This window comes from Neolamprologus brichardi, chromosome 11 (genome assembly GCF_056152115.1).
Source record: "Neolamprologus brichardi isolate AB-2024 chromosome 11, ASM5615211v1, whole genome shotgun sequence".
NCBI lineage: Eukaryota > Metazoa > Chordata > Actinopteri > Cichliformes > Cichlidae > Neolamprologus > Neolamprologus brichardi.
Window position 1 is genome coordinate 16,825,437 of NC_142114.1, and position 26,272 is coordinate 16,851,708.

The 26,272-nt window shown below is 42.6% G+C and overlaps 1 protein-coding gene across 2 annotated transcripts; it reads left to right on the plus strand.

Moving 5' to 3' along the window:
- The first annotated feature begins 4,341 nt into the window (after positions 1–4,341).
- Positions 4,342–24,617, plus strand: zbtb7b (zinc finger and BTB domain containing 7B). 2 transcript variants are annotated; one of them, XM_006804830.3, is made up of 4 exons: positions 4,342–4,796; positions 7,110–7,219; positions 20,418–21,496; positions 21,619–24,617. In XM_006804830.3, the coding sequence occupies exons 3-4, from the start codon at positions 20,424–20,426 to the stop codon at positions 22,244–22,246; spliced, it is 1,701 nt and encodes a 566-aa protein (XP_006804893.1). In that variant the 5' UTR covers positions 4,342–4,796; positions 7,110–7,219; positions 20,418–20,423; the 3' UTR covers positions 22,247–24,617. The 2 variants fall into 2 exon arrangements, with proteins under 2 accessions (XP_006804893.1, XP_035769798.1); XM_035913905.2 differs by lacking the exon at positions 4,342–4,796 and adding an exon at positions 5,060–5,160.
- Positions 24,618–26,272: the final 1,655 nt, after the last annotated feature.

A 26,272-nucleotide genomic window follows, 5' to 3' on the forward strand; every position in this document is an offset into this window, starting at 1 on the left:
TAGACTATAGCTATAGTGGTTCTGCCAGAGGTTTTTTTCCTGTTCAAAGGGAGTTCTTCCTTCCCACTGTTGCCAAAGCGCTTGCTCATATAGGGTTATATGATGGTTTTCTCTGTTTTCTTTGTATTATTGTAGAGTCTTGATTTGTTGTTGTGATTTGGCATATTAGAAATTAAATTGAACTGAACTGAATTGGGTTTCACAAAAAAACTTTACACTGTTAAAAGTGAACTCTCCACAGTGATAATTGTTGTTTTGTTGTTTAATCATGCTCAGAGCTGTGACTGAGCAAACACTCCCACGCAAAAAGATTGTCTCACAGATTTTCCTTTTTTTTTTTAATCGAACACTTCAATTATACTTTGCATTGTGTTTTTTTTCCATCAAAAAGGTGTAAATGATGTTGTAAAGCTTTTACCACACTCCCAGAAAGACAGTTTACAGGAAAGCAGCAGCATAATTTCCATAAATCAAGAAATTTAAAACTCAAATTGTCTTGTAGTTGACTTGTTCTTTGTAACTGTAGATTGAAAATGTCCCTCCAATTAAAAAAAAAAGTATTATGTCATTTTCATTAGAAGTAGGTTTTGATTCTTAGTACCAAAAAAAACAACAAAAAAAACCCCAAACCAAAACAAAAACCTCATCTTATTAATGTTTTATGTGAAATATGAATCATGGTATGTGTTTCAGCCCTACTGAGAAATATGGATTTTTTTGGTAGATCTAGACGTGGTCATTCTTTGAAATGCAACAGATACCACATAGAAAAGAAAAACAATAACATAGGCTTGTTTAGGTTTTATCGGACACATCTGACCAGCAAATCCTTGTAGCTAATATGAAGGTAGAATCATATGTGCCGTTTAGTTAGAAAAAAACTAACCAGTATTTTGGGGCAAGAAACTCACACGTTTTTTTGTTTTGTTTTGTTTTGCTTTTTTCAGATTTTAGTGGCAAATCACAGCGTTTTCTTCTTCTTCTTCTTCTGCTGGCTGCTTTTTACAGGGTAGTGTGCCATGTCACAAAGTATAGATAATCTCAAACTGGCTTCATGAACAAACAATGACTTCACTGTACTCAAATGGCATCGGCAGTCATCAGATCTCAATCCAGTAGAGCACCTTTGGGATGTGGTGGAACAGGAGATTCCCATTAAGGACGTGCAGCTGACAAATCTGCAGCAACTGTGTGATGCTATCATGTCTACATTAACCAAAATCTGTGAAGAATGTTTCCAGCACCTTGTTGAATCCATGCCATGAAGAATTAAAGCAGTTTTGAAGGCGGTCCAACCCACTGCTAGGAAGGTGTACCTAATAAAGTGGCTGTATAAAACATAAACAATTAAGAAGTGTTTCTTTTTCAGGTTGGAATTTGATAACTGCCTTTTTTCTGTGTAAAACCAACCACAACAGTCAGTAAATTGTAAGTTTTAAGTTATTATATTCAAGATAAGGAAATTAGAAAATACAAACTCGAAACTTGCCTTTAAATTTAACTCAAGCACAGAAATTAAATCAACGACTGCTTCCTATCACTGCCACTAACCAGCATTTTGCTTTACTTTGAATAGATTTACTTGGATGGATTATCTGCACACAGAGTATCACTTGAGATCCGACTTGGACTTGACCTCTGACTCAGCCTTGGAGTCATACATGATCTCGGAGGATTTAGGACTGAAGGTTTGGTGACTCAGGTCCAGCTCTGCGCAGTACAACCTCTACCTGTGTGGGATGAATGACTGGTGAAGTGTCTCTCTTCTGCCTCCCACTCTAGCTCTGCTGCTGCTGCCGCTAACTGCTGCTCATGGATCCCCAACCCTAATCCTGTACCTCTCCGCAGAGGGCAGGCACGCTCACTTCCAAGGTTAAGCTTGTGAATGTGGGGACACTTAAATCTCTGCCGCTCTTGAGAGGAACTAAATGAATATCCGCCTTCATGAGGGTGGATTACATTCCCACTGATACACCTGCTAACTTTCTGTCTCTCACATGTGTTTCCCCTCTCCTCTCATTAGAGTCCAAGAGGTTTTCAACAGCACTTCAGCCTCTGTGGGCGTCAGAGAGGGAATTATTTTTCACATCTACAAGCTAAGAGGCATTAACGTATTGGATTTGCACTTGTTATTATTATTTGCACTGTGTTTAAATAGCCCCTGCAGAATCTCACAAAGCAGCATTAGTGTTTCAGCAAATGGATGAGTGTCTGACTGTAAATATTTCAGCTTTTTCGCACCTGTGCTGGCATTTTAACTGAGAGGGAGGTGTGAGGCTGGAGGCTGTGGATGGAAACGTGCTTCTAAGCACATTCACACAATTACATAGTGAAGCAGAGCAGGTTTCTGGTTGGAGGCTCTCAGTTCAGCACACTCGCGCCTGCCGGTGGTGAAGTGACCACTAGATGGCGACGACGCTCTAATAATCAGGTGAGTACAGCGGGGTAGAAAACGAGCATCCCTGCGAGATAATCGCATATGACTAGTATGAATATGTTTCAGTATGTTTCATAGAGTGACAGCTGAGCACAGGACAGCCAGGAGTCTGTGAAGTGAAGAGAAGATCACAGTGTGGAGTCAGGAGTGTAGCAGAGGTTAATAAAGGCAGACCAGCCTGGATTACCAGCCGTGAATAGAGGCGGGGGGATAAACAGGACTTGTAATTGCTGCTTGGCTCTGAAATAGACTCAGAGGGAAGTCTTCCTGCTGGAAACAAACCAGCCTAACAGGCTATTTTCGAAGGCAACTTTGATTATTTGAATCCTCATTATTATATAAAACACAGTAACAGCAGCCAGCCTACATAGATGGACTGAAAGGCCGTTCTTTCTTATGCTTTAATGTCATCTCCAATATTAAAACAACTTGTCTATCTATGCTGCCTTGTCAGACTGCTTTCTCTGAATGTTTCTAGATTTGGTGATGTACCCAAGGAATTTTTGCACCTCAGTAAAACTCCTTTTCAGATGAATTTCTATTAAATCTACCAGGCTGGCATAGAGAGTTTGTAAAGGTTTGTACACCCAAAACATATGGTCAGGTTATAAAATACCCCACGGTAACCACACCAAAACATTAAAATGTATCAATAAAAACATCCGGTAATCTCAGCTGACAGGTTTTTTTATGAACACTTTAAATTTTCATTTTTTTTCCCTTCTTTTTTTTTTTTTTTTTTTAAATAAAACACTAAAATTCAGAAACTGGGCTTCACGTACTGTAATAATTTTAAAAATAATAGAAAAAGTAGAATAAGAATAGAATTTTTTTTTTAAGCAGCAGCTTTTTAAAAAGCCTTTTGGGAGGTCCCGATCCTGCGCTTCTGAACTACTGTGCAGCCCTAGGTGGGGAATAAGGTACATTTATGTAGCGCGTAACGTGTTATTCTGGTAGCACAACCGCAGCACAAGCACAGATTTAAGATTGGATGGGGGGGGGAGTTGGGTGGGTTCGCAGAGTTCACCACAAAAATATATATAGACTTCCTCCACCTTCACTACGAAACCCACCGACACACACTCCGGGAGCTACAGCAGACAAGGACAAGACTGAAGCTTTGAAAGAGCGAGGTGATTCCCATAACCACTTCAAACACCAGGCGCAGGTTTATACGTAAGTCTTGAAAGTTCAGTAGGGAAATGAGGCTGCTCTTTAGCGTCTGTGGCTGTGTCACACACACAAACATACACACACACACACACAAAGAAAAAAATATACCCCACTGTTCTTTCTCTGGAAAAAAAAAATCATAAATGAGTTGCTGTGTTCTGCACTTTAGCAGATTATAGCGTATACTTCCTTTTTCTCCTCTCTCTTAACTGATTCACCGATTCACCAAAAGTCATTTTTAAAAAAGTCCCTTTAACAGTTGCCCTTTGTAGACACCACATTGGATGTGACACATCCTCTATACGAGTTTCATTTATCATATTCGTTTCCGTTTAACTTGAATCATCGATCAGCATCTGCCCTTGCCTTTAATTGGAGTTGGTACCCTTTCTCTTGGCTGACTTCCACTGCTCCATCCCCTTGGTCACCTCTACTTGACTTCTCGGGAATATTGCTGAGTCACGAGGAGGGCGAAGGGGGCGATGTTTCGACTCAAAATACCCGTGCCTGTGACAAGTAACCTGCGCAAATGGGCAGATATCCTTCAATCCGCTTTCAGCGCCCACTTTGCTCTGCTCACCTTTGCGCGGTGATGCCCAGAGGAGAGGGGGGGAGGAGCGGGGTCTCCAAACCTGCCCACCTTTCTCCTCCCTCCGCCGCTGACAGCTCGACAGACACCGCTGCTGGCCTATCGCGCCAGAGCCGGACCCCTCTCTTGTCCTTTCTCTCCCTCCCCCTGTGCCCTGCCCACCCCGGCGGTCTCCTCTCCAGCCCTGCCAGAGCCAATCCGCGACTGGGTGTAAGTAGGGCAAGCCGCTTCCTGGTTCTCAGAAAGGAGGAGCTGGGAGTCGGAGTGGGCCAGCGCAGGCAGAAGACAGGGGGACAGAGCAGCCCAGAAAGCCGGCGGTCTGCAGAGAGAAGAGGAGAAGGGAGCTGCGAGGGAGGGGGAAAAAAACGCCGACGCACAATTTGGCGAGTAAGAAAACCTCGCAGGTGTCGAGCTGAGGACTACAGGAGCGGTGAACCCCCCGCCTTCTGGCGAAGAAGAGGCGAGAGCTGGGAGCATAAAAAAAAGAAATATACGAAGTAGAAGAAGTCGGCAGGGTGGGACGAAGTAATCCAGGAAGTGTGGAGGCCGGTCAGGTGGGAGGCGACGAGCCAGGACAGGTGACACACCGGCACTCAGGTAACTATTCACCTGTCTGCCCTCGAAATGTCAGCAAACTAGAGCAATCCTGTAAAGTAAATGTTGTTTTTAGGGGGCATGGTTTGTTTGTTTTGTTTTGTTTTTTCTGCCGTGACAGCACCGGCTTGCCTCGGGCGCTTTCGTCCCTCCTCCCTCCTTCCCGGTTACTGATCGGGGTCACGGGAGGACTGAACACGTCACGGCTACTCAGTAACTCCCGTCGACAATTATTAAAAGCGTTTCGGTTTACTTTTAGAAGTGCATAGAGCCACACATGCTCTCACGGTTCTTCTGTTTTTGTGGTGGGCGAAGCAGGTGCTGCAGCCGCTGTTTGTTACGTGCGTCTGCGCGCGGTGGCGGCCAGGTGAGCGACACGGAGCGGGGTCGGCGGGTACATTTCTGGAGACTGGGCTGCTAATTATAGCCGAGAACACCGGCTGACATCCAAAACCTATAACCTGTTCTCACGCACATCACCTGCCTCCCTGCGCCACTCACGGGCACGCGGTGCAGTGGATCTGCTGGATTTAGTCTCTTGCGCCTAAACGAGCCACCCTCAGTGGTCTGTTAATCATCATTATCATCATCATCATCATCATCCCTACGGCGCACCCAGTGTTTTATTTTAATCCTGTCACAATCCTGTGTTACAAAGGCTGTAATGTTAGGTTAAGGCTTCAGCCTGCATCATGGGTGGGGAGGGTTGTTATATCAGTGGGCTTCTGTATGTGTGTGTGTGTGTCGTTGAAGAGGTAACCATGTTGCTGACTTGCCCCTCTGACAGACCGGCCTAACAAGCTCAACTGGCTTGGGTTTGGTTTCCCTGTGCTGTGAGCAGCTTGGTTGGTTAAATCTTTAGGCGCCCTTGCAGGCAGTTAAAGCCCCGTGAAGCTCCCAGGCTCAGGTGTTACTGAAGGCTTCTTTATTTTCTTCCTTCTGTCTCACCTCTGTGTCTCTGAGGGGTGAGAGTGGGTGGCTGTGAAACCAGGGAAGGAAGGTAGCAAAAAGACAAGAAGGAGACCTTAAAACAGCCTGGGTACTTTCTGTTTTCTTTTAGTGTGTGTGTGTGTGTGTGTGTGTGTTCTCTGTGAACCGGTTACCATCATCATGTGATGGGGCATTTCTAACACTTACACTGGGTTGACGCCACACATGGAAGAGCCATCAGGGTTTTGAAATAATTTCTTAAAGCCAGCTCTGTTTGCCCTAACTTTGTCTGCAACATAATTAGACATCTGTGTTTTACCCCACCACCACCCGTGTTCCTGGTGTCCTAACATGACCTCCATCTTGGCCTGCTGTCTGCATGCCTGCTTTTTGTAGCCTTGGACATTTCATCATTATGTTTAGTCTTAATTTGCAGAAACATGAATACTTACTGTCCTTCAGTTAGAGAGCTGGGGACATTAAAAAAAGAAGCCCTCATTACTTGTACATGGTATGTTGCTAATCATGTTCATCTAAAAGGTGTGTGTGTGTAGGGGTGTGTATTTGTGTGTGGGCTTTCCCAACCCTACTTACAGTTGGAGAACTTCTTTTCCGAAGAAGTCAAAGTAGGAAGCAGTTGGTTTCTGTCGGTGCATTTTTCTTTTTCTGTTCTTCTACAAGAACTCCCCACTCCACTCTAAATTACATCTGGTGCATCATATGATAACTTGTGGGTGTGCAAGTGTGTGTGTGTGTGTGTGTGTGTGTGTGTGTGTGTGCTTATCCACATGCAGCATAGCTAACCCAACATATCTGACAAAACAAAAACGAAACGGGCGTCGTTTAGTTAGTCAGCACCTTGTGTTTTTCTTTATCAGTTGATCACATCTCCTCTCTTTGTTCACGCACCCTTTAGTTAAAGGTAACAATCAAATTAAATCTCCAGGCATTGCGTTCTTTGACATTATTGGGCAAAAATCAATAACAATATCTCTCACACCGTAATTCAAGTGCTCTGAGAGAGAGCGCTACACTCCTGCACCTCCTCAGGACTTCGTTTTCAGCCTTTAGAAAATCTAAACTATGACAGGAAACCAGTCACAGGTATTTTATAAACCAGATCAAAAGAGTAGCACAGAGCAGTATTAAAAAAGTGAAACTTAGACACCGATTTGGTTTAAAGAAGAAGTTTAAATTGTGTGTGAAGCCAACAATCACTGTACACTCATTTTTCTAGTTCATAACAACTGTTCGTTGGGAGGAAGGGGTGTATAGCAGAGAGAGAGGACAGCTGGTTTGTGTGTTTTCTTTCTATTTTCTTTTTTCTTTTTTTTACTGCATCTTTCAATTTGATAATTCAAGCATTAAAATCTTTTTCTTTTTCAGGTGTATGACATCTGCAAACCTCTGAGCAAAAAACCAAAGAGTAAGGGGTCGTGCAAAGGAGAAAGAACAGAAAGCAAGAACCCATCTTCTCCTGGGTTTATGGACTGGAGGTAGGACTCTTGCACCTTTTTATAATATGACTTACACTGTAAACACGTGTACACTCAAGAAGAGACTAGCACTTATGTGGCAACTGGAGACCACAAAATGTCAATAGATTTTAGGCGGGTGAAATAATCAGTAGCAACACAAAGTGGGCAGGTACAGAATTATCCTAATCTCAGCTTTAAGGTGAGCAATTGAAGCAATTACCAATAGGTGTGAAAAATACTGTTGACTGGCATGTGGCACATAACCTACTCGAGCAGGGTACGGAAAGTCCAGCAGCAGCTGTCGGCTGCAGAGCGACGGCAGACAAGCAAAACTGAGGCTTTTGTCTGCATATCACTCACTCGCTCAGTCTTCCTGACACTTATGCTGTCAGGCAGCCGTGCGTTACCGTGTAATGGGAAAACGATTATCTTGAAATGTTGTTGTGTCATCCAAGCATATTTGAAAGCCAAGGTCTTAACACTTGTTTCGAATGGCCGCCCTCAGCAATGGAGAAGAAATTGTGCGTCAAGGAGTAGACGGAAATGAACAGTACAAGTGGAGATAACACTTGCAGGACATAAAAGTTGTGTGTGTGGTGTTGAGTCACAAAAGCAATTGTGTGAAGAGTGTGAAAGGAGCTTGCGTCAGTGCCTATAAGGTCACTTCAGGAACTGATTTTCCTGTAACTTCAGGATGCACGTCTCTCCTAATGTTATTCAAAAGTTGTGACTACACGGTGTTACCCTGCTAGATTTAAAAAAAAAAAAAAAAAAAAACATCTTGATGGCATATGGTACAGTTATATTAATTAGCTCCCCTGCAAGCTCATAGATGAATTAGACAGCGACATTAAATCGACATGGTTTAGCAGTGTTTCTTATCCTGTAGCTTGCTAAAAAGTAATAATGTAATTCTGAACAAATTATATGCTATTACACAGAATTATTTAATAAATATATATTTATTTAAAATGGATTTTGCTATTTAATCGCCACCAAAATGTCATATTATCAGTGCCGCTTATTCAGAGCTCCATTTGCACTCATTTACCACGCTGAGTAATACATACATGACTAATTTGTGCGATATCAGCCAAACATATGAGCTTTACTAAATCAAACGTGCGTGTGTGTGAGAGGGGTATCCTCTGGAAACACTGGTCTTGGTGGGCTGGGAGCAGCATCGTGAAAGCATCCGTGTCCTTGGAATAAATATGAGCTGAATAAAGTGGTCAAACAGTTAAATATTTTATAGGCAACCTGGAAGTTAACTCCACTGTGGTTTGTTGGCTGCAGATGCTCTACTGGCTTTTAAAGATGGCTCAGGAATAATGCCAAAAATAAACCCTCATGTTTTTAAACCAGGCTGATGATATTTATAAGTTTTTGTTGTTGGGAAATAAGCACAAAGGAGCTTTAAGGACATCATAACAGTAATGTTAGACATAATCAAATAGCGGAGGACGCAGTCTTCGAGGATTAGCGGCTCCTTCAGCTTCAGGCAACAATATGCTGGCTAATTTAAAAAACATGCAATTAAAATGGAACGAGAGACATGAATCTTATTCATTCATTTTTTTTTTCTAAAGCTAAATTATTATTCCAGTTGCGATCGTGAAATTGAGATTAGCAAACAAACCATGTAATGAATGGATATTTTTGATATGCCTTCTGAGAGCATAAGGTCAGATCCACCTACTGAGAAAGCGGAGCTCTAAAATAAAGGTCTCATGACCGGATTACTGATGCTGATTATTATTTAAATGAAGATGTTAGAGTTTCCTGTCAATGTCAGCAAGATGCCACAAACCTACCAACATTTGTGTTGTATGAAGTGCAGTTCCAGCCACGCTCGGTGCATATTTACCTGTGTTTCAACGTAATCCAGATAACGCTGATGTTTTGAATTTTACCTTTAAAACAGCTGCAGTTCTGTCAACTTTCCCTTCCTCTTAACTGTCATAGGAAGTAAAATGTATATTAATAAAATGCATGATGTATTGTTTACATGTTATATGTTTAGTTATAAAGAGAACACTCGTCTTTGAAGGAAGCTGGAGCATGAAAATGCCTATATGTTATGTATAGTTATCTGGACTGAAGGTTAATTTTAATTAGGTTTGAATTTGTTTATGACTTTATCATGTGACTGTGTGTGTGTGTGGTGGGCAAGTTGGTGTGACAATTCATGTGACCACTGCTTTGCTAGAGTATGACTGGTGACTACCATGTGTCCGTGAAAGGGTGGGTATAAAGGGAAGTGACATTGAGTGGTCTGTCAGGCGAGGAAGAGAGTCACAGACCTACACACACACACACATGCACACACTCTGATACATGCATGCACACAGTTCTGGGAAATGCTTTAATTAGGGCATGTGAGCCCATATAAATTCCCCCTATTCAGACATGGGTCTTTCAGTTTCATATGAACCGACTGAGTGGGAGGAAGGTGGGGGGAGAGAGAGAGAGAGAACGGGGGATGGAGGATGGAGTTGAAAGAAGTTGAGGTTTCTTTTTTAGCCCCAGATATCTGAAGGTGTCTCACCCTCTTTCTTGTGTCTCTTTTGTTCTCATCCAGCATCACTCCGACACCTTCAGTAGTGCCCTGCACTCTGACTTTGTGTGTGTGTGTCTGTGTGTGAGAAAGATCACAATGTCTTCATCCAGCGCTTTATTGTCATCATGTCCTTAAATAAATCCAATACTGTAACTGCGCTAATCAGATCTGTGCCCGGAAATTTCCTCTATTTAAACATACATGGTTTTAGACAAGTTGCGCATTTTCACCATATATGGCGGTTGTTTCTCCACTTTAAAGCTGTAATGACACAGGGGTGACTGCATGGTGTCCGTAATCCAGTCTGCAGCGACTACAGTTGAGTCTTGCCCCCACTCGATCTGTGTCAATAGAGGAAGTTATGTATCTGCCATTTCCTCTTTTCAGTCATGAGTTTCTGTAGCATTTGACAGCCCTCCCTTGCTCTCGACCACCAGCTTCACAGCCCACGCCACCCTAGTGTTAACCAAGGAGCAGGTGGCCGTGACTCTTCTTCTTCTTCTTGTAACGAGTTAAAGAGAAAAGGGGGGGCCTGAGGGAAAAAAAACAAAAGCTACAGACTGAAGGAGTGATCGTGATTCAGCTCTTCTAGTAACAGTGCAATTGTTTCTGTACACATTGAGCGGGCGGTTATCATAAATAGGTACAATGAGACAACACTTCAGGGAAAGTGAGAATAAACACCCAAACATGCGCAGGCAAAGGGAGTCATTGCAGCTGAAACTGACCCCTTTCATGTGCGCTGCTCAGAGGGGAACTCCAGCTGCAAATGGAGGCGTTCATTCCAAAAGGCTGCACATCATCATCCCTTCTGGAAAAAATCAAATCACTTTAGTTTTTGTCGTTTTTGTTTTAAAATGTGAATTGCATTGTTTTTATTTTAAATGCAATTTAAAATAGAAGTATTTGTGGACCACAAAGTTTTGCTGAGATGTTCGTCCATCATTCAGGCTGCATTGGCTTCACTAACTGATCATTTGATCAGCAGTTAAAGTTCTTGTTTTCTCTCTTTTCTTCTTCTTCTTCTTCTTCTTCTTCTTCTTCTTGCCTGGTTTCTGATACCACAGCAGTGGGTGTTGCAGTTGTACACCAGTCAGCTAAACGGTAAAGCCCTCCCTGATGCTGGGCTGAAGTTCTGATAATATTTCATGGATTGTAGTTACAGTAAATACAAGCGGCCTCCTCCTCTTCCCATACAGTTGAGCCAATTTGTCAGGAAAGTGACACATTGTTTGGTCATATCCTCTGGTCGTCTTTCTTTCTTTTCATTTCTACCAGTCTGGCAGCGTTCACCTGTTTTGTTTTGTTTTTAAAAATGTTTTGGTCTAATCTTCCCCTGAGCCGTTTCTCAATCATTTCTCGTGTGTTTGTCTTTCATTTATCTCTCCATCTGTTCTAGTGGTCGACCATTTTTTTTATAGAGCACAGGAAGAGGAAATTGATCAGGATCAGTTAGTTTTTGCAACATTTCTCTCTGTGAGGATGTGTGTGTGTGTGTGTGTGTGTGTGTGTGTGTGTGTTCAGCCCTTTTGCAACATCTTCCTCTGAAGTGGGAGTTCATTTGTGCAGGACAACAGAAGCTGTTAAGACCCTCCCACTGTTTTGACAACTTTAATGTAATTGACCCACAATTACACACATGCCTGGTAACAATATTGAGTGCTAATCTAGGTTTTTCAGTCAATTCAAGAACCCCCCTTAAAAGAGGGGGAGAGCAGCATTTCACTTAAAAGTACCGCAAGAATATGTTGCTGAATACTTTCACGTAACTTTTTGCCCCATCTACTGATTGCCATCTCCAAAACCACCTCACCTGCTCCACCTACCACCGCTGTTACTACATTCTTGAGCACGCACAGGAACACACACCAAAATGTATTTTAAAAATGTTTAAAAAAGGTTTTTGGCTCAGGTCTACAGTAATTTCTGCAGCACAGGTGGTGATGGTGTTGTGTTTGACTGCATTAGGTTGATCACATGGTGAAACCTCCCCAGCAATCTTATGAATATAATTTTATATCCTGCGCGGCAAGGCTGAAAGCTTCAGTCGGACATTATATTATAAGCGGCTCCATGAGGAGTATCGAGCAGGACAAGTTAGTTTTTATTTAGCTCGAGGAGAGAACTGGAGATGTCGAGTATAATGTGCAGGGAGACTGACAGGAATTCAGATGTCAAATGTGTGATTATTACACATAAAGAACTCATAACGATATTTTTATTGTACCTCTACAAAACTGTGAATTGTTTTTTGTCTTTTCTTTTTCTTTTTTTCTGGCCAATTCATTACCCTAAAAAATACAACACAGAGCGAGTGTCTAACTCTAAAAATACTACTTTTTTAAATTACTCTTCTTATTATCACGATATATTACAACACATGTACAAGCATGTTATTTCTATAATTTTCACAGTACATATATGTACTTGCTTTTCAAAGCCATGACCAGTTATTGAAACTGATTTACATTGTTAGTTCTTATATTATAAACCTGTTGACAGACATCAGACATCTGTGTGTACAGAACATAAATAAATTAGGAAAATGATTATAGATGTATTTTAAATATGTGTGTGTATCATTGTAGTATATTGCATATATATATATATTAAAAAAAGTGTATTTAAATATTTTATTGTATTGTTTCTGGATTCAAATTTTTGCCACTTTTTCTTTTTTTAGTTTAAATTTAAGCAGCTGGGGGATTTAATCTATTTGCAAATAAAACATATTTATTTTATAATACAGTTTTTTTTTAGCCCCGATTACGTTGCAGTATCGCACTAGCGTCGATTGAAAGTATGACTGAAAAGTGACTTCCTAGTTGCTAATGAACTCTTCTACTGTACCTAATTTAAATATTCTCTCAGGTAATATATATATATATATATATATATATATACACACACTTTTTTGTTAAACTCTCCATGTGATTTCTCATCTAAAACTAACTGTGAAGATGTCGGGTTGATTTCTGACCACAGTTACTGCACCGGGTGCAGTCCGCCTACACAGTTCATTTGCTTTACCTGATTGGCATGTTTTAACACTCCTGCTAACTGATACATTTCTGTATGTCTGACGGGTTTTTTTTTTTTCTTTCTTGTTTTCACATGCAATCGCATGTCGTCGTTCTCTCAGTGGAAACATTCCTCAACTTCATCAGCTCAATTCGACTCATCAGATATAAGAAATCACACACACACTCAATAAGATAACGTTTCCTGCTTTTGCCTATTAATTGACGCAGGGTGCGGCATTTAATTCGCCCACACACACCTTGATGTTTCAGCGTACACGCACAGCTGTGGAGTTCTGGGGCTAGAAACTGCTGACCAGATAAGGAGCTAAAAGAGGGGGAGAGCAGAGTGTGAAACCACTCTGTCAGCATGCCTACTTTCTCTCTCACACATCTGTGCATTTTCTCCATCTTAGGGTGAAACTCCCTTTTGGTGATGCTAATGATAGAGGTGGCTGCTACCCTCAGACATCTGCACGCAAACGCATACACCTGCAAGGACTCGGCGACTTCCTGTGGCTGCGTGCATGTGTTCACCTCTTGCTCTATCGCTCTGTTTACCTCCCAGTCTTCATGTCATGGCTCCTCTCCCTTCTCTTTTTCTGTCCCCCCCCCCCCCTTCCTCCCCCTCCACCTTCCTCCCCTCCACCTTCCTCCCCTCCACCCCTTGTAACTTAACTCTCTCTACTCTTGTTTCATGTCTCTTCGCTAACACAGATTGTTCGAGGCTGGGACTAGATTTTCCTGTCTTAACCTCCTCTCTGCTTTATCTTTCAGAGTATCTCAACACCCACTCCCCATTCACTCACTCACTCGCTCTCATGTGTTTCTCCTCCCCCATACCCTCCTTACACTTGTTTGATTTCTAAGAACATGTGTGTTTTTAGAAAACATACCTCCCTCATGTTCCTTTTTTTAACTTTTGTTGCCTCTTCTCAAATCTCAGACCGTTTTCCTTCCAACCTCAGATTGATTTCTCCTTTCCGTCTCCTTCTTTAACTGGGGCAAACAAACAGAAGAATTTGACTTAAGGCTGATTTCGGGCAAAGAAAATAAGCACAAAAAATTTTTTTGTTTTGTTTTTTTACAGAAATAAATTGAAACTGCTTTAGAAAATGATTCAGAATGAAAAACATGTAAATTTCAACTTAAAGTACTTTAAACCAATCTTTAAACTAATCATAACTTAATCGTATCTTCCAATGTTCTGTGTTCTTTAAATCTTACTGCACTTTTAGTTCACTTTTACAGTTTTATTACACATTTAAAAAAATTTTGAAAGTCTTAGAGGCATCCGCTCATTTCCTTCTCCTCCAGATATCAAATAGATGCTTCCATAAAATTACATTAAACTATACAAATAGAATAGCTAGCACAAATCCTGTTTCCTAAGTTACAACAAAATAATATTTTCAAAATAAAACCATGACTTTCTAGCAGTTATTCCTCAAAAGCCAACCATTTTGTCCCTTGCACACTGTAATGTCATTCTTTAAAGGTTTTCAGTATAGAGCCTTTGGATGCATAACTGTCACGTGGTAAAGGGAAACATAAAAGCCTTTTATTCCCATAGATGTCAGGTTAGAAGCTGGTGGATATTACACAATGTATATGTGCACCCAAATGTCTTGCCCCATGTGCTGATAAGCTGATAATCCTCCAGCAGATTCACACCGGCGTTCAGGTCTGGCATGCAAACCGGCTGCTGTTGTAGCTCGCAGTGGAGTGTTGTGGTGTGGGAGGGCGAGGGGATAAGGGCCTTCGCTCTGCCAACCAAATGAATAATGTAATGTGTTCTTGGAACTAAGACCACAGCGTGCGCATGCGTCACACTTTACACACACACACACACATCATAACGCCCCAGTTACAGTAAGGACAGAGGAGGGCATGGTTGCAGGGGCACTCTTAAATAAAGAAAGAACAAACTTTGCTGAGTAACATCAACTCAGAGGACTTCTCTTTTTTTTTTTTTTCTAAATTCCTCTTCAGTTATTGCAGGGTGCAATCGTTGTAATTATCATGATGGTGTCTCAAGTCTTGTCTTTGACAAATTCAAATGGCGATTCAAATTCACCCCCCTCGCTGCGTCTGTTTTTATATCTCCTGGTGGGATGCAAATGTTCAGTCCGGAGGGAACTGCTGGGACACACAGCAGGTGGAGTTTGTGTTTTATCTCCCAGCAGGGACGAGCTGCTTTACTAGAGGACCTGCCCGTGTCCGTTTAGTTTTGCTTTTTATGCAGTTTTAGACACAGTTGTCACTCCAAATGTGAAGGTTTTGCGCCCCTGTAATGCCTTTGAGAGTGCTTAGCCTGGCTGAAAGCAGCGGTTCTGGTTTGGCAGACATTATGTGTGTATACTCTCATCTCTTCTCATCCCCCCCCACGTTTCCTCCTCCCCCTACTCTTTCTCAGCGAAGGTGTACCAGTACCACATTCAAGTCATTACCCCCAAAATAGTAAGGTGTAAAAAAAAAAAAAGGTTGAAATCTTTCTAAACCCTTTAAATCAGTCTGTCAAACAGAGGAGAGACTTGGTGTGAGCCGGACGAGGTGTGTGGAGGAGAAACGGTATGAATTTGAATCTTATTTTTCATGTGTTTGGCTGCTTTGTTGTTGTTTTGTTGTTTTTGTGGCAGAGGTTGTTTAGCATCATGATTTGTTTTGTTGTGGTTTGGCTTAACTTTGCGCTAAATACGGGGTTTTATATGAATGAAAACACTTGTACACGTGTTTGTTTCTTAGTCACTGTGTGTCTCTGTAGGAGGAATTTCATTTCATACAGAAACTCCGTCTGTAACGAGGACATTTTATAATAATTTATTCAGAGCCGCTGAAACGCATCTGTGTGCTCCCGTCGAGTCACTGAACAGCACATAGCCACGTTTTGCACATAGCCACGTTCAAAACTGTCGCACAATTTTTCTTAAGCCTTCCTTCCAATTTAGATTTACTTTGTAAAACTCTCAAATCGATCCATAAACTTGTCCGTCTGCTAGCGCGAGTACTGAGAAAGCCATCACAACACCACAAGTGCTCATATTAACCAACATGGACGGACACACACACACACACACACACACACACACACACACACACACACACACACACACACACACACACGAGCAGGCCACTCTGGAAAACATCTGACATCAGAATTCATAAAAGCTTTTCTCCTTCTCCCTCTCTCAGCCACAGTTTTCTGTGACTAGTATAAAGTCATATTTTCCCCCTTAGTGCTGGAGCCTGATATAATTGAGGTGGACTGGGAAAACTTACAGCCTTTAACGGAAAATAGGAGCCATAAAAATAATACCAACAGTTCTAGTTCCAGTTACCACACGCTCTGTGTGTGTGCAGTGGGATTTCACCATATAGTCGATGGATAGTATAAGCTGCTTTTATACTGAAGAGTAAATCTTTGTGAGCAGGTTCGGTCAATCCTGCAGCTGTCGTTTTCCTGGCCTCCACACAAACTGCTCTCTCTTTCTGTTGAGCTGGTGGACAGTAACTGTGGATTTAAGTTTCCATTTCTTCTTCAGTAAAAGCAAATCCACGGCAGATCCTCCACATTTCTTTGATTTCTTTCTTCTTCTTTTTTTTAAAAAAAAACAAAACATTTCATATAACCTGCAGGTTTTTGACCAGTGCTCTCGCAGTTAGATGGAGACCCAAAAAATGATTTGAAGTTGTGATCTCTATATTTAAATAAACAAATAGATCTTTGTTGTTAAAAGAGAGGAAGAGTGTGCACATAATGAAAGCAAGGGATGAGGAAACCGTAAAGTTGCAGAGGTGGTACATTCCTCCACCGTCGACAAAGAGTAGGAGGTGAGAACAAAAAAACTAAGAAAGAGATGAGATACAATTGTTGGAAAGATAACATCTGTCGCATTAAATGTACAGAAAATCAACACAATCCAAAATTCCATGGGTTAAAAAACTTGACTTTTATCTACTTTGCATGCTCACTTTATTTGTGTCTTTTGGCGAGAGTAAGAGTGACGTTCAAAGACACGCCTAAAGGCAAACAGTCCTATCACTTATTTGACTTTTAAGGTAACAAGTCCTGTTTAACATGAATAAACTAAGAGTGACACTTATTAAGAGTCAGGCTAATAGCTGAGCACTTGCTTGGAAGCTTTCAAGTGCATGACAATATGTGTTTGTGGTATCAGCCTGTGGGCTGGTTTAACATTAGTTACAATGTGTTGCAAGATTCAGCAACTTATGCAGACATGTCCTTCGTAAGCGCCAAAAACAACCAGAAACAAAGTCACAAGGAACGAGAAGGGGGGGAGACACGAAGAGTGTGTAGTTTGTGGCTGTGCATGTCATAATGTGTCAGTATTAAGTGACTCACAGGCGGACAGAAAATTGATGGGAATCGTTGAAACTTCTATGCAATCTTATTATTTTCCGAATACGTCTGTGTTCTGAGGAATGTGCCTAAAATAACAAGCTTGAACCACCAACCTCCCATGATGCTCTTTTTTTTTCTCTCTCTCTGTCTCTCTCTCTCTTTCTCTCTCCCCTGTGCCGGAAATTTAATGTGCACCGTTGTTTGCTCCTACCAAAACCCCTTTGTCTCTCGCTTTTCTGCAGGGCTTCAATTTCTGTTTTTTTGAGTGACTTTTTGCTTGCTGAGAAGCATCTGCAAATATTACATTGTGTGCTCTGTGTTTTTTAAAATAAAGAATCTGACTTTAATGGAGTGATTACCAGTGATGGAGCTGTTTGAACACAATTTTCTGCTCCAGTATCCTATCTGCTTAGTTTCCACTGTTCATTATCTGTTCTATGATGGCCTAAAACGTTCTTTTTTTTAAATGTTATTTTACAAATTCAGAATTGTCCGTAAAATTTCAGGAAACTGTGAAAAATGGATGTTGCAAAAGGGACATTTTTATCCTTCTTTGTCCAGCACATGCTCTAAAAGTCAACCTTATTCAGTTTGCAGGAATCTAAGACGAGGAAAAGCGGCTAACCCTCATTTGTAATAATCTGAAAATGTCTGACATCCCAAGTCTGAGAAATGTGAATTTAAAAGAAAAAGTTAGGTGTCCAAATAAACAAAAAACAAAATTGAGAAGGTCGTCTGAACGTCTTCACTCTTCTATATCAGCAGTTGGCCCTACATGTCGTCCTTGATGCCTCAAGTTCAGCGAGATAATTCTTTGTACAAGTGCGTTGGCTTCAGAAATATTAGTAAATATTTGTAACAGAATCTTTGGTGGTATTTTCTGACAAGTACCCAGTGACGTTCAACACGCCTAAGTTTCAAAGGAAGAGCACTTTGCACCAGTTTGTCTCAGTGGTGCAATGTGATATGGTTTAACTCTCATATTGCACCTACCTCAATGTTTTAATATGACTCACAATGCCAATATGATTTTGGTTCTTACACGGTTGTTCGTTTTTTTGCGTTCTTTGATTTTACCAAAAAATACTTTTTTCTTCTATTTTTTTACATTTCACATGGTTTTGGTTGCATGTGCTTATTTCCTTCCTGCGAAAGTAGTTGTACTGATGTGCATGGTCTGAAGCCGGATGGGTATTAATGCACAGCAACCGCAGCGATGCCATAACCTTAGCCGCGTTGCGATCCACGTACCTGTTGGCCTCGTACTTGTGAACAGGGAGGGGACGGCAGGAAGATTATGTTTATCGGAAAGTGTTCGGAAAATGGGCCGTTGGGTTTTGGAGAGAGGGGGCGCGTAGGCGACTTTGGGGGGGGAGGGGTATCTCTCAATGTGTCTTCGTCACCCTGCACCCTCTTTTGGTACGACAGGAAGGAGAGTGAGTGAGAGAATGTGCGAACGAGGTAGACATCCCCAAGGATGAACGCTTAACCCCGACTTCTGACAAAGAGATCAGACCTTTTAAGTTGTCTGCACATCTGAAGGAAGAAGGAAATAGGAAAAAAAAAAGAGTGGTTTTGAAAGAGAAAGAAAGAGCGAGGAGGAAAGTGAAGGAGAAGACTTGCGAAGAACGAAAAGATGGAAGCCGTGAGACAGACGCTGCCTCGTCTCCAGCTGACGGTCCCCATGCCCATAAAGAAAGGGAAGGTAGGACTAACATTTACGACCTCTGGGTGGGTTCGTCCTCTCACCTTCGCACGAGAAAGAGATGGTTTGAGAAATCAAAAGGACCACAAAGTTTGCAGAAAGGTACCGACAGGTTCTTGATAGGCATTTCATTAATTGCCTGTACTTTTCTTTTCTTTTCTCGTTGTTAAATGGGTGGGGTGCATTTCTGCGTGACTTAAATAGCCTGTCGTTAAGATCATCACCTAACTGGTTAAATCTAACAATGGTGGGTGGGGGGAGCCACAGATTGGCACGCTATGTGTGCAAGTGCTCATGTGTACTCTGTGTGTATGTGTGTGTGTATGTGTGCTCTTGTGCATGCACGTGTGTGTTTAATAGGGTGTGTTTTGGAGCAGGTTAGTCAGGTGAATGTACTGTTGTTGAGCAGAGCCCTCTGGGCACCGTGTGAACACTGTTATTGGATGGCCAGGGGGCTGCCAGTTGCTATGGGAGGGAGACGAAGGGCAGGGAGGGGGAATCTGGAGGGTGAGTTGTTTGTGGAAAATCTGGTCTGCTCAGGTGTGTGAAGAGATATTGTCGACCAGGTACAGTGTGGACAGGGTGAGGTGCGAGCTTAGGGATCCAAAGAAGGGAGTTGTTGGGTCTTATTACTGTCACATCTCACAAAGGGAAATAAAGAAAGTCATTGTCCTTGCTTGACGTTCATCACGGGATTTTACGTTCAACCCACCGCTCATACTTCTTGTCGAAAAACTGGTTTCTAAAATATCCTCACGCCACTTTTAAAAGACAAAATACAAAGACCGCGTTATGAGAGTCACCGATGGACCTGTTGCAACTCTAAAAATTTGTATTTGACGTCAGATTATTTTTGTCTTTATTAAAGCTTATAATTCTCTTACTGTTTTTTTTTCCCTTCCTCATTCTTTCACTGGTACTCCCCCTTTCACCCACTCTAGCCTGTCACTTCCTCCCTTGCTTGGGTTTTTCCTTCTCTCTCTCTTCCATCAGCCCCTCTCTACCTGGTATTTTATTTCAATCAGCTAATGCTATAAGGGTTTCACACGAATTAACCTACTGCCCTCTCGTTACGACGCCTACAGCACATTACATAACCTTGTGTCCTTTCCTCATCTTCACTGTCGTTTTTGTTTTATATTTCCACCGTGTCACACATGATTTAATTTTTCTGCTTCCTCTTGATTTTTGTATTTCATTTAGCTCTCATTCAGTTGCCTTCATTTGAACTTTTTCTCAAATGCCCCGACCTCTCGACATCCACCAAAAATCACCACCTCCTGATTTAGTAACCTGGATCAAAAGCACAGGGAGAGTGAGGCGAGGAGTGACGCAGAGTTGTTGTTGTTGATCCCCGTTTAAACTGTACGTCAGGTGAAAGGGGAATCCTAGCCTCAGTGACACTTCGAGATTTATTTTTGGGAGATTTAAGTATGACTCTGTGAAGGATGGTCTCTTATTTTTAGAAACTACACAGCAGTAACGTGTCTTTCTTTAAAAAATTGAGCCTGTAATTTGCTCACCCCTCTACTTCCGCACATAAATTGAATTACCTTTCTTTCATGTAGGTGGCAATGTCTCCAGGAGAGGACGGGCTGATTGGGATTCCCTTCCCGGAGCACAGCAATGAACTGTTGTCCCACCTCAATGACCAGAGGAGGACAGGGCTCCTGTGTGACCTCACCCTGACTTCCCGCGGGGCACGCTACCCGACGCACCGCTCGGTCATGGCTGCCGTCAGTCTGTACTTCCGCCGACTGTTTGGTACAGAAGAAGCGGGCGGCGAGGGCGGAGGTGGTTTCAGCGTTTGCCAGCTGGACTGTGTGGCACCAGACGCCTTGGACGCCCTGCTGGAGTTCGCCTACACTGCCACTCTGACGATCCCCAGCTCTGGGATGAGAGATGTGCTGCGAGGGGCTCAGCTTCTGGGCATCCAGTGTGTGGCTGACGCCTGCAGAGACATCCTGGGGGAGACGGCAGAGGCCGAGGGGGAGGCAGCAGAGGAGCAGAGAATTCAGCACACAGCTACTGATAGAATGGCAGGGGGAGAGAGGGTAATAGAGAAGGCCTCCAGAAGAAAAACAGACAGAAAAAATGTGAAAAAAATTGGGCCATATCACAACATCAACTCCTCACCTTTGAACCCGCCGCCTGCTTCTCCCATCTCGCATCCTTCACCTGCATCCGACAGCTTTCGCTCTCTGCCTTCTACTCAGCCTCCTAGCCCCGAACGCCACGAGCTTCGCCTCACGCCTGGCCAGAACGGAGATCCTAAAGAGATTAGAGAACCTGGCAGAGGGGCTACACTAAATGGAGGGCTCCCTTATTGGCTACAAGACCGCCCTCGTATAGCCCACCCACCTCCCCTACCGCCCCTAAATGACAAGCTGTCAGGGGATGAAGAGATTGAGGGTTTGGGCGAAGATGGTATGCTGATGGGAAGCACCTCCATGCCTACCTCTGTAGCTGATCGTGGTGCAGCCCCCTCAGTAGTGGGAGGGGGGAGAAAGAGGAAGTCTCAGACCCCACAGCAATGTCCTGTCTGCCAGAAGATCATCCACGGAGCAGGAAAACTGCCACGACACATGAGGACGCACACTGGAGAGAAACCCTTCCAGTGCAGTGCTTGTGGAGTCCGCTTTACCCGGTACAGAAACTTCTTACTACGATAATCAGAATGTGCTCGGTTGTTGTTGGTTTTTTTCATCATATTGTTTTTTAACTCTTTCTACCTCTTCATGATTTTGTCTTCTGCTCTATTTTCATCAGCAATGATAAGTTGAAGATCCACATGAGGAAACACACAGGCGAGCGCCCGTACCCCTGCCCCCACTGCCCTGCTCGGTTTCTGCATTCCTATGACCTCAAAAACCACCTGTCCCTCCACAGTGGGGCGCGGCCCTTCGAGTGCCCGCTTTGCCACAAGGCGTTTGCCCGGGAGGACCACCTCCAGCGTCACCGCAAGGGTCACAGCTGCCTGGAGTTACGCACGCGTCGCCCTAGACGTGGGCCTGAGCTGGTGGAGGATGACATCGGTGACGGAGGCAGGAGGGAGCAGTCCAACCATCTGGAGGCTATGTCTTTACAGCCCCATTCTTCTACGTTCATCCCCCGCACAATGCTGGAAGGGGGAAGTGGCTCCGGCGCCGGTCCTCTAATATTTCCAGGTGACATCGAGAGGGAGCACTCTCTCGCCCTTCAGGCTCTGGCGCAGTTTGGGTCTCAGAGGCTGGCCAGCTACCCCGAGCTTTTCCTACGAGGGCTGGACATGCGAGCAGGCAGGGAGGCGGAGGGAGAAGATGCAGGAAGAACCCGCTCGCCAGCTACACATCGCGACCGGTGGGCCGAGGAAATGGAAGAGGAAATGGGAGACGAGGAGGCAGAAGAAGAGGAATAGTGAAAACAGAACGTCTGTTTGACTGATCAAGTGTGTGTATGCGTGTGTGGTAAAACATCCACAATAAAAAATAATAATAATAAGATCACTCAGGTGGCTGGACTAATTACCTGCTGCTCACCGATAGAGAGCGCTTAAGAAAACAAAGATTAAATGAAAAAATATAATAAAAGAAAAATTGCAAAACGGGTTTTCTGCGATATTTTAAACGTTTGTCTTCTGGTTGTTGGCATTTGATTTAATTTTTCTTTTAAAATGTATTTCTTGTTTGCCGTTTAATTTCATTTACTTTAGGTTTGAGCTGTTTCTTATGTCTTGATTTTATTTTTGGAAGCTGGTGTGTGTCAGTGTGTGTGTGCGCATGTGGTTCCTGGGATGCTTTTTACTATGCAAACTAAAATCCAGGGCTGCGGCATGGAGTGATAGTTTAAGATGTATATTTTAGTTACAAAATATGTTGATTCAGGTGCACTTCAGGAGTCATATCAGCTGGATCACAACAATGAGTTTGTGTGCCCTGTCCTCTGGTGGTTATCAGTGGAAATGCAGTCTAAGTAATTAGACTTTTTCTGTGCATTGAAAGCAATAATCTTACCTTCTTTTTTTGTTGTTAGTTGTTGAGTGAGCTTTGATTTGGTGCATAAACCAAAGATTTTAGGTTTTTCTTAAGAGGAGATGAGAGAGGTGAACTGTAGCCAATGTTGGGTTTGAAGGCAAGATTCTTCCCAACTGTTTTGATAGCCATGAGAAAGAAACCTGCTTCTATATTTGAGTGTTTAAGAGCTGCAGAGCTCTGTGTTAAATGCCTGACCAAAAAGAGACAAAGTCTGGGTCAATGAGTTGATGCTCATAAATGGTAAAGACAATTCTCCCCCCACTCCCGAGAAGCTGTGGACTAAAGTCTTCCAATGCACTCGCTCGGGTTCTTTGATCGAAGACGACGTGCCCCCACGCCCTTTCTCTATTTATTTATTTATTGATATTTATTAAGGTTCTTCCGCTCAAACTCTTTTGTAAGACCAAATAGAGGGTTGGACACAGATCTGATCCGCTCCTCATCCAAGCTGCATTACGCTAAAAATCTTTCCTTGTGGTCTCCATACACCTCAAAGCCTTTTTACAGGCAGTGTCTTTGTTTTGGGTTTTTTGTTGGTTTTTTTGGCCATTCATCCTCAAATGCATTCTTTGCACATTTAACCCCATCAGGTTCCATAACACAGGCACATTCCAGAGAGAAGGGAACAGCAGTATCAGGGGTTGAAACCCTCCCTCGTAAACGGACTTTTCAGCACGCTCTTCAGTTGTTAACTCAACATGTTTGGTACTGTATCACATGTTGTTGCATGGCAGTTCTTACAGATCGGCCTAAAGGGGGCCGTTGTCTTTTCAGTTCATTCGTTTTTGACCAAAAGCTTTTTATCACCCTTTACCTGGAGCAGAACCTTCACGGGGTGTGATGCAACCATCAATTGCTTGAAGTGACAGCGTTTGTGTTTTTTATTTTCACTTTCATTGAAATCTGCATTTTCAGAGCCTGCTGTATCAGCCACGCTGATCTGGCCTTGTGTGCACTGTCAGCTCTTTTCCTTGTAGTGAAACCTTTTCTCTGTTTCCAGTTTATTTTGCACTAAGAGATTTTGGAGCTTCAAGCTTTTTTTCTTTTATTTTCCTTTAAAATCTTTTCCATTCACTCACTTACTACCATTTTAAAAATTGTGATTCAACTACTTCTTTAAAACCCACATGCTTCCTCCTGTATATTAGTACAAATATTGTCAAATATAATATATACGTATATATATATTGGGATGAAGTTGCCTTAGTTTTTGGTTTGTTTTTTTGTTTTGTTTTTTGTGCTGCAACTATTCTCAGGAAATCTTGAGCAATGCACTAAGTGATTAAATAAAATATCGAATGGGAAGAAACTGGTGCTGCAGGGTGATTGACACTCTTCATACTTGTGTAATGCCAGTAGTTTCATATTTGCTTTTATATCAAGTTGTTTGATGTTTAAACCACGAATGAATGAATTAAAATGTAGGTGAATACGAGTAGTGACAGTAAACTACTGGCCTTACTAGAACCAGTCTTACTGGAATGGCAGTATGACGGTTGGTACTGGGCATGAAGGGTGTTGGTACTCCCAGTCGGAGCTTTGTGAATGAATGTGGTTTAACTGATGCCAGCTGTGAAGTGTGAGTTTCTATGTGAGCTGTTTTTTGTTTTCCTGGCTTCGGTGAAGGGACATGGGGTACAGTCTGAGCAGAGACCCCGCTATCAGGGATACATTTTTGTCTTTCGGTTTTTAGTGGACCTTCTCAGTGATATGAATTCATTTTCCCAAGATTTGTTTCAGTTATTGTAAAGAGAATAAATAAAGATATCTAAGCTTGGTGTTTCTGTGTTACTGTTATTTTGTTTTTTACTTTTTTACTATTTTTTTCCATATCTGCCCCCATCTCACCCTATCCCCAGTATCCTCCTCCTATCACACCAACCTTCTGCATATCCTCCTTCACTACGTCCATGAATCTCCTCTAGGCCCTTTTTCTTTTCCTCCTGCCTGGCAGCTCCATATATCTAATGTCCTTCCTCTGCATATGTCCAAACCATCTCAGCCTTGCCTCTCTAATTTTGTCTCCAAACTGCTCAACCTGAGCTATCCCGTTGATATTCACATTTGTAATCTTGTCCATTCTGGTCACTCCCCCAAAAAATCAGCATCTTCAACTTAGTAGCACTAAGGAGGCAGAGCTTGAGGAGTCTATCTACAAAACATAGGTTGGAACAGATCTCACAACAATCTTGTAAACTTTGCCTTTCACTCTTGCTACTATCCTTCACCCCTCACACTCGTATCCACCCACTCCATCCCTGCCAGCACTCTCTTCTTCACTCTCTTGTGCACTGCTTGCTTTTTGATGGCTAACCAGAGGTATATAAACTCATCCACCTTCACTACCTCTATTTCTCACATGTTCACCTTCCACCTCTCATTCACACATGTATTCTATCTCGCATAACTCCACCTCTCTGGGATCTCCTACACCTGCTCCCTACTCTCCCTATAGTTTACAATGTCATCTGCAAACATCATAGTCCACAGAGACTCCTGCCTGACCTTATCAACCTGTCCATCACCACCGCAAACAAGATCCACAAAGACACGGTGCAGCTCCTTCTGACTTTCTCTATGCTTCTGCATCAACACTGTCAAAGCAAACAGCAGTACTCTTTCTCGGAACGAAGCCATACTGCTGCTCGCTGATCAACACCCTTGCTCTTTAACCTAGCTTGAGTAACTCATAGTTTCATGCTACGGCTCATCAACTTTATTCTTCTGTAATTACGACAACTCTCCACATCACCCCAGTTCTTAAAGATCGGTAGCAGTACATTTCTTCTCTACTCGTCAGGCATCCTCCAACTCTCCAAGATTATGTCAAACTGATTAAAAAGTCTGCTGCTACCTCTACTAAGCATCTCCACATCTCTACAGGTACTGTATGTCAGTAGGACCAGCCATCTTTTCACTCTTCATCCTCTTCATAGCTGCTCTCACTTCCTCCTTACAAATTCCTCTGCACTTCCTGATTCTCTAACTGCCCTCCATCTGTCCCTCTTCTCTGGGGTTTAAAAACTAGCACATAGGCAATTTTCTAAGTCCGATGTCAAAATCCACGGAGAGTTGAGAAATAGTATAACGCACTATATCTGCAATACTAGTGAATTTAAACTTAAACTAAAAGGACCCCCCAACATTTAATAATTAAATAGTTGTGACTGAGCTATGTGGGCAGAAAAAAAGTGCCGCTGTTATTTTTAACATTCTTGTGCTGACATTTCTTGTTAAGTGCCAGTAAGTGATCTGTAATATGAGCTAATCTTGGTGAAATATCACCTCACTGAGGTCTCAGTTATGCTTTCAATGGCATTGTCAGAAAAGGTGAAAGGTGATGGGAAATGAAGCGTGCCTGAGCTAGTTGACAGGAACGTATAGACTGAGCTGGCACTGTGTTTTCAGTC